General features: G+C 28.2%; 1 protein-coding gene across 4 annotated transcripts in view; it reads left to right on the top strand.

Annotated features, from left to right (window-relative positions):
• The window catches only part of Eip74EF (Ecdysone-induced protein E74), a 560,026-nt gene extending 548,498 nt beyond the window's left edge, over positions 1 to 11,528 (top strand). For 3 of the 4 annotated variants that reach the window (XM_035350255.2, XM_085809753.1, XM_035350254.2), the window contains 3 exons: positions 256 to 312; positions 4,009 to 4,201; positions 4,647 to 11,528. In XM_035350255.2, coding sequence (XP_035206146.1) covers positions 256 to 312; positions 4,009 to 4,201; positions 4,647 to 4,755 — 359 coding nt within the window. In that variant the 3' untranslated portion in view covers positions 4,756 to 11,528. The remainder of the gene's footprint in view (positions 1 to 255; positions 313 to 4,008; positions 4,202 to 4,646) is intronic. The other variant, XM_085809754.1, reaches the window with a different exon arrangement.
• Positions 11,529 to 12,970: the final 1,442 nt, after the last annotated feature.

The raw sequence follows: 12,970 nt of genomic DNA, 5'->3' as shown, positions 1-12,970 counted from the left end.
CTAAATTTCTTCGATATATTTTATATGTGCAATTTTTCATCAAATTTTCCCCTCAGATATTTTTGAGGGGGAGGGGAATCTTAAAATTAAAATTTCGAGTTCTGAAAGTTAATTGGTGTCAGATCTTTTCCTAAATTTTTTTATCCAATGAATTTTCTCTTTTGTGTAGTGCATAAAATAAACATGTTCTGTTGTAATAAAAGAAGTAGACGCTGTAAATAAGCTGAAAATTTTATAAATTATTTTTGTATTTAGGGAGAAAGCCGAAGAATCCAGATGGATCTCCAGCTATCAAAAGGAAAAGCAGAGAAGGTATATTTATTATACTTTTAATTCAATAATATGTATTTTGATTTCTGAGAGTTCTGTTTTTTGTTGTAAAAATTAATAATAATAGAAGATAATTTAAATGGGTATGATTGCCACATAAAAGCCTCTCGGAATGTGCCACATATATTGTTATATATCATTGAATTTTATATTTTAATCGATAGCAGAATTTTATCTGATAAAAAGGTGGTCTTGTTTTCAAATTAGTTAATCATTCTGGAAATGCAAGTAAGTGTATTTTCTTTTTGGGATTTTTATATAAGGCTTTCACTTCAGTGGCAGTTAGAGAGAAATGCTCTCTTTCTTAAATAAAAGGTAGGTAACATTTTTTTTTTTTCCTTTTTGTGAAAATTCTATAGCTTTTTAATATACAGAAATTTAAGGAAGATTTGTGTTTTTGAAAGGAAAAGCATGTATCATAGTTGTTGGATGATTGCTTAAAGCTAAGCATTTGAAGTCTGTTGTAGAAGTGTCTGTTTTGAAGAAATTATTGTGAAAGACTTGTTTTGTGTAAATAAAGCAATACTTTTCTAACAGTTTAGTTTATTGGGGTACTACTTGTTCATCAGTTGAATAGCTAGAATTATTGTGAACTGATATTTTTATGTTGACTTAGATATATTCCTGGTGAACCTTGGCTACACAAATGCTTTTATGGTTTTGGCCATTTTTAATGTTTAACATATATTAGGCTGCTTAGGTCTGCAATAAAAGGGCTTTTCCAGATTTTTCTTTTGCTTATTTTACATTATAAGTTATTTCCTTGATCTTATTCATTTAAAAATTTGTGAACCTCTTGTACACTGCAAACCTTATTGAAAATTGATGCTATGTGTTCAATGATCTTATTCATTCAAGGCCTTTTATACACTGCAAATAGTGATGCTTTGCACAATGTTAACAAGAAGTATATTAATAAAAAATTAAACTTTGGAGTTATGTTAAAATCTGTAATGATATGGTACAGGATTAGCTTCTTAGTATCCTTCATTCCTCCAGGTTATTATAATAGTATAAGATCGAATATTTATGCAGTATAAACGTTTTTTGGGGATGGGGAAGGGGGAATGAAACTTTGAATTTAATTAAAGTTTTGAATTCTTGTTAAAAATATCAAAGAAAGGAGGAAGATTGTTTAGTTGCTAGGTGTAAAATGAACTAAATTGATTGTTACTTAAATGTACATATTATATTTAAAATTTATGGAGAATTGAGCTGACTGGATTTCCTACAAGTGTTACTAATTGCAGTATGCATATGTAAATTTATGTCTGCAGTTTGTTTTTCAGCATATAGTTCACTTTTTTAATCTCTTGATTTTCTAATTCCAGAATTTAAAGCATTTATTTGCATTGCAAACAGAAGGATTTCATTTTCTTCAGATTGTGCTGCATAAGTGATTTCATCTCAAACTTTTCAGAAGCTTCCATGGAATAGTAAATTTACATATTTTCATAGTAAATACATAAATCCTGTAGTCAAAAATGCACTATTAACAATGTGCAAGATTGTGGGAGGCAACCACCCATCCATATTATAATTGTGAAATATTTTATCTTTTACATTCCCCAACACAGGTGTGGGACATAGAAACATTCTAAACATCCTTCATCTTTTGCATCTGCATTTCATGTACAGTTAGTTAAGTTATGAATATATAAATATATATGTATATAATTATGGAATTAAACTGAAACACTTCAGAACATTTTAACAGCTCAACAGAAATTCTCATGTGAATCACTGCTAGGTTGAAACCCATGCTTTTGGAATTTTGCTGCATGGTAATTTCTAATGAAAGTGAATATGCTTTTAATAAAGTCTTAGAAGCAGATTTAAAATACTTTCTGAAATTTGTGCACTATATGTATTTTAAGATAAAATTCTTTTTTCTTTTTTTCTCTGTTCATATCTACGGATGATACCCAACAACAGGACAATACATTCAGTCCTAGTTAATTACTTTTTTTGAATCATATATATATATGCATGCATACCATTTAACACAATGAATCTTGAAAAAGGAGTGTGCATTTTTAGAAAAGTTTGGCATAACATGGATGGAAAGTTGCCAGGTGCTCTTAAATGGTGTAAATGATCTTGTTGTCTTCAGTGTTGAACAAGATTAAGAAATGAAGATAGGTAAATCTAAACAAGTGATATACAATACCATGTGTAATGGAAAACAGAAGAAGCAGCACCATATGTTAAGAAAGAAAAAGAATGAAGAGGTTTCAACAAATTGAGATATTTAAAAAGCAGTTTATTTTGCCCTGGAATTGAAATCATTAACTAAAATGGGAAAATTTTTATGACTGTGGAAAGCTCCAAGCCAATTCATTTTCCCAATTAAAACAGTTGCTTAAAATCATTTGGCAGAACAATTTTAAATTAGGTAGTTCTTAGACTGACATTGCTGAGAATATGGTGAATTTATGATTTTTTTTTCATATGTGCATTCATATCTGGAGCAGGTTCATTAAAAACCAAACTGTAAATTTCATTAATAAGAGTGGGAAAAAATGCTCTGATGTTAATTGTATTTCAGGTTCTGTAATTGTTAATTCTATTAGTAGAGGGAAAATTGCTCATGTTAAACTTTTGGCGGATTCTATAGACAATAAAAGGAAATAAAGCAATCTGCATAAATAATTTTCTTATATTATTCTATTATAATCACTTTTTATCAGTAATAATTTTTATCATTTTAAATATATCGCAGTTACTTTCACATTATATGTATCACCAATGAATACATATTGGGATGCTTATTTTGAATTCCAGTTATATTTAGTTTAGTATCCTTCTTTTTCATGCAGAAATATATTTTAAAAAAATTCACGATGATTGCAATTAAATACATGTTTAATCAAGATAATTTTTTGATGCATTTTGCATTTGGAGATGTAGAGTGTCTGTATGAAGTATACATGTCAGGAAATTGAGGGTATCAGTTATTATAATTTTCATGAGCATGATTTAGCTCATTGCATCTGTGTCAAATTATTTTTTATCTCGTGTGTTTCCCCATTATATTAGTAAAAGCAATTTTTAATTTTCAGATTATATTCATTAATTTTTGCATGATTAAATGTAATTCACAAAATTATGAAAGGCTTTAATTTGTAACTATTTATTATAACTATTTATTATATTTGATTCTGAAATAATAGAAATAGCTTTTCATTAAGGAATGATGTATATACTGCTGGGATCATTAAAAGTTTTCCACATGCTTTGAAGGTCAGTAAAAGTTCTTTGGATGTCTAGCTTTTTGATAGTATGGTTTATTTCCTATTGTTAACTTCTTGTTCTTCAGCAGATTTTAATGATTGGTATCTCATGTAGGTGAAAATGCAGATAACATTTACATAAGTATTCAGTCATGTTAGGCTTAAAGCCTAAAGTTTATCCATCTCTGTTACTCCTTATGTGCTGGAACTAACTGGTGGGTTTAATATTTTCATTCTTGATTCCTTTTTCTGTATTGGTAAAATTCGTCTTGAGTTTGGAAAGGCTTTGTGGCATATTTAGAATAATAAACTGCAACTTGTTTGTGTTGCAGATGCTTATGTTTGGAATAAACTTTATTTTGTAGTCCAAGAACTCTGGGTTTTTAGATTGCAGTATATGGGAGGTTTTTAAATATTTAAACTAAATACCAATTTCAACTCCTAGGTTCAACTACATACCTCTGGGAATTCTTACTAAAGCTACTCCAAGACAAGGAATACTGTCCTCGATACATAAAATGGACACACAGAGAAAAAGGCATTTTCAAGTTAGTTGACTCAAAAGCTGTGTCCAGACTATGGGGTCTTCATAAAAATAAACCTGACATGAATTATGAAACTATGGGAAGGGCTCTTAGGTAAGTGAAAATTACTTACTTAATTTTTATTTCAATTAGATGTGATATATAGTAAAACCTCCAATAACTTCTATTAGAGAAATGGTAACAATAAAATATTAGGTAGCAGTTTTGGATCATGATGGCTACTTCGTGCTGGATATAACCTCCGAACAACGACTGTAAAATGGGATAAAGGCTCCCTTTTAGTTGCCGTTATTCGGGGGTTTTACTGTATGTATTACATCTTTTTCTTTTATTAAAATCAAAAGTATGCAGATGATAAATAAGTGCACATCATATTACATTTTGTTTTGATGTTGTAATCACAAATGGGTACAAACTGTATACCCATAACTGTGCAAATAACTGCTGAAAATGCAGTTTAAATGTCATGTTTAATTTATATGTAAACAATGATAACTTTTTCAGCTTTTTATATTTTTCATGTTTTTCTTGTTTTTAGGTATTATTACCAACGAGGTATCTTGGCTAAAGTTGATGGGCAGCGCCTTGTGTATCAGTTTGTTGATGTACCTAAAGACATTGTTGAAATTGATTGTACAGGAGCGTGATGTTAGTACGCTAGTGCAGCTAAATTTGCTTGCAATTTCATGACCAGTACAGTGTAACTTGTATTCCAGAAATATGTATAAAGCTGTGAAAAGGAAATCATAAAATTCGTTCCATTCAAGAGATTGTGAGCCCCTGCATCTCATATGGACTGTATTTTATTTTTTAATTGCTTTTGAATGAACATAACTGGGGACTATTTTTATATCAGGGAGATTTTGTGTAATTCATTCACACATATGGATTCTAACATTATTTATTTGACCATGAATTTTAACATCAGTTTGTTTCAACATGAACTTTCCCCATGGAATTTATGAAACTGATGTTTACAAACTTATAATTTCTTTTACTGTCACCTAATTTGGTTGTATAACAGTAAAGAACTGTAATATTATGGTGACTGGTGTAAAATAATGCACCGAAATGTTTGAACGTCCATTTGTTATTTGTTAAATATATGGAATATAAGCATAGTCTATGTCCCTCATTCCCTTTGAAACTATTTATCTCATTTTTGATTGTTAATTTGTCATATTAGAATGACTGAATTGTAATTAACAATAGATACTTCAAAGAAGGTAGAATATATATGGTCCATGTAATCCTGCCAAAGTTTTAAGTGAATCTTAAAAATCTGATGGGCTCTCTCTATTTTCATTAAAAGTCAATATATATAGTTTTAAGAGCAGTTTTCAGGATTCAGTCTACACACTGCAATATCTTTTAAAAAATGCTAATGAACTAACACAGCGCTTTCCATTTAAACAATGTAGGTATTTTATTCTAGAAATCATGTTTACTTATTTTTAATGGAATATGTTAAAGTGTTTTATGCAGAAAGTAAGGTTCTTTTTATTTTCTTTTATTTATAAATTTTTTTTACAAATGTAATATCTGGCTATTCTTCAAATTTTTTTTGAAATGTAACAAATAACTGTATTTAACACACTGCAATTGTGTGTTTAGCATTTGTATACTCCTATGTTTAGCTATTGCACACATGTTTGTATATAATGTGACACTTTCACAGAACAGATATATATGGGATGATTTAGAAGCTAATGTCTCAGTGTAATGGAGAACATGACTTAAGTAGAGTTTAGTTTACTTGATTATGGCAAAGCATGCGTGGGCCTATTTGCTTAAGAGAAGGGATGCCTTTGTGGAGGACTTTCTAAGGGAAACTGGTTCATATCCATGTTACACACATGGAAAACTGTGAGAAAACCACTGCAGGCAGCCTATCTGCTGGGAATCAAACCACAGACTGAACTACCTGTGTACAATGACTTTACTACTTGGCCACTTGTGGACATGACTTAGAGAGAGAAATATGAATAGACTCGTTGCAAGTGTTAACAGTCATAGTGAGCGATTTCACACATTTAAATTTATTCTTGATATTTAATATGAATTATACATCATAATAGGTGCAGTGTGCATGATCGTCTTGAAAACATTTTTGTCTGTTCTGCAAGTTATAACAGTATAATGAATGGAAGACAAAGATATGCAGAAACATGTTCACAGGACTGTAAGCAAGAGCAGTAATGCCATGTGTCTGAGATGAAAGCTGGACTCTGAGTGATTTGAGTTATGGTTCCCAAATTTTCTTATTGTTTAATAAAAAGGTTTCAGAATTGGCTGCTAAAAGTTTTGATTTTCAGATCTGATATCATTTGAAATTATTATTGGGGGAAAACTTTGTGTAAGAAAGAACCTGCATCATGAGTATTATGTAAGGTTCATATCACCAGGATTCATTTTAAAATGATACAGTTTGAAGGGATTTATTATCAACTGTTACTATTTTTAAGACAGAAAGATAAAATAGCCAAATTAAAATGGAGAATTAAGAGACTCTTGCAAATTAAAGTTATAATTTTGCCTTACATATTTTTATTTCATAAATATTTGTATGTGTGCATATATATATATATATATATGTATGTATGTAAGATATAACAAAATATGATGGCTGCTTTTAAAAAAATTGGGGACCTCAAAATGAACTATTCTAGATTTGAAAATTTATCTGTTCACCCAAATTTGAGATCCTTCCATGTTATATAACGCTACTTGAAAAGGGTAACTGAAACTCATATTAACCAATCATAGCTTGTTTCTACAATTGCATCTACTTTGGATATAAATACAGGTGGCAAGTTAATTACGTCATTCTTTAGCTAACTTCGCCACTGCTAATATATCCCCGCTGCTTCACTTCTCAAATGCCTACATCATTTCTTTTTTTAAAAAAAAAATTTACGTAGAAATTTATCATATTTAATAATGATTGACAAAGTGTCTGAAAAACTAATTGAGTATGTGTGAAAATTAAGATTGATTTATAAAAAATCCAGTTTTGTTATTTTCATTGGTATGCCTTAACCATCAGCCATTATGGATATTGAAAGTTCCAGTGTTTTCTTCTCTTAAATCATCCCCCCCCCATATATATATATAACTGTATAAGATCTGTGAAAGTGTTATATTTTTCAAAGGGTAAAAAATACATTTTTAGAAGAATTTAGTATCTCCTACCTTTAAAACGACAGTGCGTGTTTATATATATAAATTTTTTTCTTATAATGCAATAGTTAACCTTTTTATAGAGCATCACATTGAGGAAAAATAAGAGATACTGGGTTCATTAGGCATGGAAATTAAATGATAAATGAATTAGGAATGAGATTTTTTATGTACAAATCTTTTAAATGAATGCATAGAAAGATGGGATGTTCTGTTTTATTTTCATTCCATATTTCATATTTTATTTTAAATTAATTTTACTTATGTTGACAAAACTTGCATCAATTTAAAATTTTCAGATGCGTTTGCAATCATATTGTTGCCTATATAATGCATTTATTTTTTGCTTATGTGTATTTTTCCCATTTGTATCTGATGCCATTTTATATTGGAGGCATTTTTCTTTCCTAAACGTTTCATACTCTTGCTAATTTCATAATAAATAATACAAGTAATGAAAAAGATAATTGCATTATTAGAAATTTTGTTAAATATATTGTAATTTTATCTTTTAGATAAATTGTTTCACTATGAGTGAAGCAAAATTTGAATTAGCTTTTAAATTTTGGTAGTTAATTATTTTATTTATTGTAAGCAATTCCATGCAGTTAAATACTTTGTACCATAATAAGCAGTTTTTTAAAATAAAAATAATATTGTTGGTGGAAAATTTATCTTTCCTTGTACCTAAAAAGCGCTGTTGGTTCTGTTAGCAAAACATAAAGCTAAGCCCATCAGTTGTACACAATATATTTCACTTTACAAGTGCTTTAAAAAGCTTTAATAATCAGATTTTCTGACTGTACTTTCAACCAGTAAATAAATAGAGGTAATTTTTAATAAAGAATTTAATATGTATTAAAATATTAATTAATGATATATATTAGAAATAAGAGCATACTCTAAAATTAATGAATGTGCCTTCTTTGAAAAGTAATGTTGCAAGGTCCTTTATCATGAGTAAATATTTTATATGTTGTTAAAATGTACATATAGCATAAAAGCTAAAATTATTAAATCTGAGCATTCAAATTTTTAGATTTGGTTTTTAACCATTTTAAATTTGTCATTATAAAAAGGAATGTGTATATAATTGTTAAATGAAGATTACAGTTTCGAGATTAATATTTGCTCCAGAAATTGTTTTAGTAATGTGTAATTGTATCATTATAAGCCAAGTTCATTGTAATTAACACTTAAAAGTTCTTCATATCAGCTTTCCTTTGATTCACGTAATGTTTAGATGTGTAAAAATCGTATGTTATTCAAATGGTTTTAATTATTGAAATGTGTAAAAAAAAATTAAGGATTACTCTATCTTCTGTTTATATATTTTATTGCTTTTTCTTCTTGGTTGGATGAGGCTTTTTAAATGTTGTCCTCTGATGTCTTTTTTTTGGTTTATTTTATTTCTAAAGAAAGTATTTTTCTAAATTTACAAGCTACAATAAAAATTTGGTGATAAGTGATGTGATTGATGCTATTTACTCTACTTTTTAAGATTAATATTTATAGATCTTTTTGTAATCTAAATTTCTAGTTTTGGAAATTAAAAATGTTGTAAAACTATTCTTTCTATTGTCATGAAACCTTATTTATTGTGTTAATGCATGTTCCTGAATTTTGTAAAAAGAAAGAAAAGGGATTACTTGTGAGTATTAAAAATATAAATCTTTTTATCAGTTACATCTAACATATAATTATTACAGCATTAATTTTTTTAACGTTTGGTCACGTACTTTCTATACTGTGTTTTAAAGAAACCAGTTCTGAATTTATATCAAGCAGGTACTAACTGTGTTGTAGCCTAGGTTTCTGATATAAAATATTGAAATGGAGTATTGAATAAATGTTTTAAAGTATAATAAAATGTTCTAAAATTGTTATTCATTTAAGCCTAATAGATTTATTCCTCTTTTACTGAGCTTGTGAATAATTATCGAAATTCTCCTATTTTTACTGTTAGCATTTCTAATTTTATATGATAGTAATTTAATTTTAAACTCTTTCAGATAAAACAGTTTAATATTTTAATTATTTAAATTGAAACCTTAATGCTAATTTGCACTGCATTCAATAACCATGTTTAAGATACTGATTTTATAATCCTCCTTCTATAAATTTTGCTCCTGAAAACAAGAATGTAGTTTAGTATATTCTTGCATATTAGGGTCATGATAGCAAAATGCTTGTGTTTAATGCAAATTATTCATCATTTTAGCATATGACTTATATAAAATTTAATATTAATTGCTGAATTTAATTATTTTATAATAAAAATAAATTTTTAGTATGTAGTATAGTTTATTAAGAGACTAAAGTTCTACTTGAAGGTATTAATTTTTCTTAGAAACTTAAAATTTGATGACTGAAAAGTTTTGGAATACTATTTTGAAGTTTAAAATATTTAAGCACTCAAATAGTGGAGTGCAAAATGCTAAAAATTTTGTTCAGAATATTTTTTCACATAAAAATATTTTTGTACACAACAGCATTCTTTAACAATAGTAAAGTTAGCAACAGGAAGATTAATAGTAGCTAAATCACACTTTACTTGGCTCAAGTAAACCAGTCCAAGCACTTTCTCGTTTCGCATTGAAGACTTTTTGAGCACAATGTAAATAAACAGAAACATTATTAATTTGTACATATAAGTGCTTTAACATTACAACCTGATTAAGTGCACATATTTAACTGATTGTCTTAATTGACAAGAGTGATATGGAAAAAATCAAAACATGTTATACTAAAGGTGTTGAAACATGGTATCCTAGAATTAACTTGTATAGGCCTGAGATGCAATAAATTATTTTATCTTCTTATGTTGTATACACTTATTTGTGTTATTTTGCTACTTCCCTCCTATAGGAATGAAGTATAGCATTTCATTTTGTAAGACCTTTGTATCTAAAATGTGCATATACTTTTTTATAAAAAATTTTTTCTCTTCTGAAATACTTTCGTTTTGTGTTTCACATGTGATAAATTATTGGTTTACTTTTTATTTGCACTCTAATGTTTAACCATTCAGCTGATTTTTGTTTAAATCAGTGTATTTTTTAGAATCTGTTCAGTTCAATATATTTCAGATAAAGTATGATTTGAATATATTATATTTTCGCTCATATAATAAGTATTTGTTTATTTAATTATTAGCCGTTTTCTTTTATGTAAATGTTCTGCATTCAGTGAAAACAAATTTTTATAAATCATTTAATACCTAAAACTAAACTATTTAAAATTACTGATAAAAATTGTAAAACTTCAGAAATGCAAGTTTGTGTGAAATAAAATTTTTAATCATGGGATGAAATCGAGCTTTAAATATTTGTATTTTGTGGTTGAGATGGAAAGCAATGCAATCTAAAAATGTAGAATGTATTCTTTTTCTGATTGAAAAATTTTAATGATTCAGTTAAATTAAAAATTTTGTTTCTGTAAAATCATAATATATTTCTAAAACATATGTTACATGCTTTGCTATTGTGCACCCGGTTTTTGACTAACTGAATAAGTAACTTTTCTTTGATTAATTCTGCTCTCTTCTTTTCATAAACTGCATTTAATGTCCCATCAAAAATAATTGCTGTTGTCTGAAACTGTATTAACATAATATATTTAATGACATAGAGCTGTTCTTAAGTGATGTGTGGAAATTAATTTTTATCTTCATTCAGCATAATATATCGAATTTATCTCCCTAAAGCTAGCTTGAAAATTGGATATGTAATCTGATAAATATATGTATATAGACTTGTTAATTTCTTTCTGAAAATACTCTTACAAGAATGAGTTCTTTTTTGCCTTCATTTGAAGTGTTTTTTAAATACGTTTACTCAAAATATTAAGTATATTTATAATGGCAAAAAAGAATCTGTTCTGGTTCTCTGCAAAATATCATGTATTTATATTTCTGACATTTTAAAACATTTTAAATATTCAAACATTATTTTGCTTTAAGTTTTCTGTTTAAATCCTCATTTAATACAGTAGCTGTACATACCAGGTGTTGAATATCTTTCAAGCTAACTCTAGGAGACAAGAGAAATATTATTGCTGCGATCTTATTTTTTAATCATGTTTGTTTTATACTTTAAGAGCATGCAACAAAGATTTGTTTAAAGGGATGAAAAGGAGGGAGAAAAATCTTGTTTCAGTATGGTACATTTTGAGGTCTTATTGTGTAACTGGTGTTCTTGTAAATATCATTGCTGAGATAATAAATTTGTTGTGTAATTAATAGTTTCAAGCTCCACTTTTTTATAATCTGCCATTACCACAGCAGCAAAGAAGTAATAGGAAGTTGTATTTTTTTATATAATTTTCTTAACATTAATATTTATATAAATGTAAAAATGCTTAAATGGCAAAGAAAAATGGAGATTTTATTTGATCAACAAAGAATAACAAGAGTTTGAGCAGAAGCATATGCACTAGAAGTTGACTAAAAAAAAAAAAAAATGTCAGTGCACTTGGTATTTAGTGTATTGACCTCATCTTCTTTTTATGTTAAATTCATGTCTCAGTAAAAAGACATTTTATAATTTGGTAACTTTATATTAGCACATTACTGTAATGGTAATTAAATAATTCAATGTTTTGCAGTGAAAAGAAAACTAATTTAATTAAGGAAAGATTTTTCTCATACTTCACATTTGATTTCTTATGATCTAAATTTTTTTCAAGCTGTAAAACAGTTCCCAAAGTACTACATTTGCTCTTTAATGACACTGGTTAGTTTAATCATGCAATTCACTTACAATCTACCTCTTCCACTTTGCTAAAGGAACTTAATATTCTAGAAGATATTTCTGTTTCCTATGCAGTCCTACAATCATCATTGACACCGTGTATAAGAAGCTTTGCAGAGTTTCATCACCTTTAAGTCTTTAAAACTATTTATTTCTGTTTATTTGCCATTCCCTAAACTCAGCCCTTTATTTTCTAAATGCTTCAGATAATGTGGTTCATGGATTTCTTTTAAATCTGCCAGTAAAATAAAGTTCTAAGTTATAAAAGATGGAACACCCACACCTTCATGCATCAGGCATTAATAAAATCCCTTATGACTGTCTTTATGTATACAGGAAATCATTAAAATTCAAGAAGAGTGACCACATATGCTATGTTAAACTCAACATTGCCAGAAATAACCATTTAGTCAGTCTCATAATGGTGTTTTTAGTATTGTTCCGTGAGAAGCTAAACTCAGTCAAAGGGCTAGGCCAAAGGTGCTGAAATGAGAAAAATAGTTGATTTCAAAATTCAAGACGCTAAAATGTAATGTCGTTTGAGAGGGGAAGTGCTGAAGGTGCCTGTAGTTTGAAACTGTTCTATGTTGTCTCTGTTCAAAGTCATTAAGAAGGTTAGAACACAAAGATACAGATTATGATGTACTAAATACTGTTACAAGCATAATTAAAATACAGAACCTTCCTAGCTATACTTTTACAAAAATATAGTGTGAACTAGAGCTGTACAACTGGAGATCTCATTACTATTGTAAAAAGAATCAATAAATTAATACAGAAAACAGCTGCAGTAATATTAACACTAAATAAAGTTACACTAAATGAAAATACTCTTAAATAAGCATATGTAATTACATACTCATATTAATGAGTGAAGATGACTGTTACATAAACCTGTTTCAAAACACTTTTGTGCGTAATTAATAAGGTG

This window comes from Stegodyphus dumicola, chromosome X2 (genome assembly GCF_044657685.1).
Source record: "Stegodyphus dumicola isolate Sdum_Otavi_A_Nest chromosome X2, ASM4465768v1".
In the NCBI taxonomy this organism is placed as follows: domain Eukaryota; kingdom Metazoa; phylum Arthropoda; class Arachnida; order Araneae; family Eresidae; genus Stegodyphus; species Stegodyphus dumicola.
The sequence above is the reverse complement of the archived record's forward strand: the minus strand, read 5'-3'. Positions and strand labels throughout refer to the sequence as shown.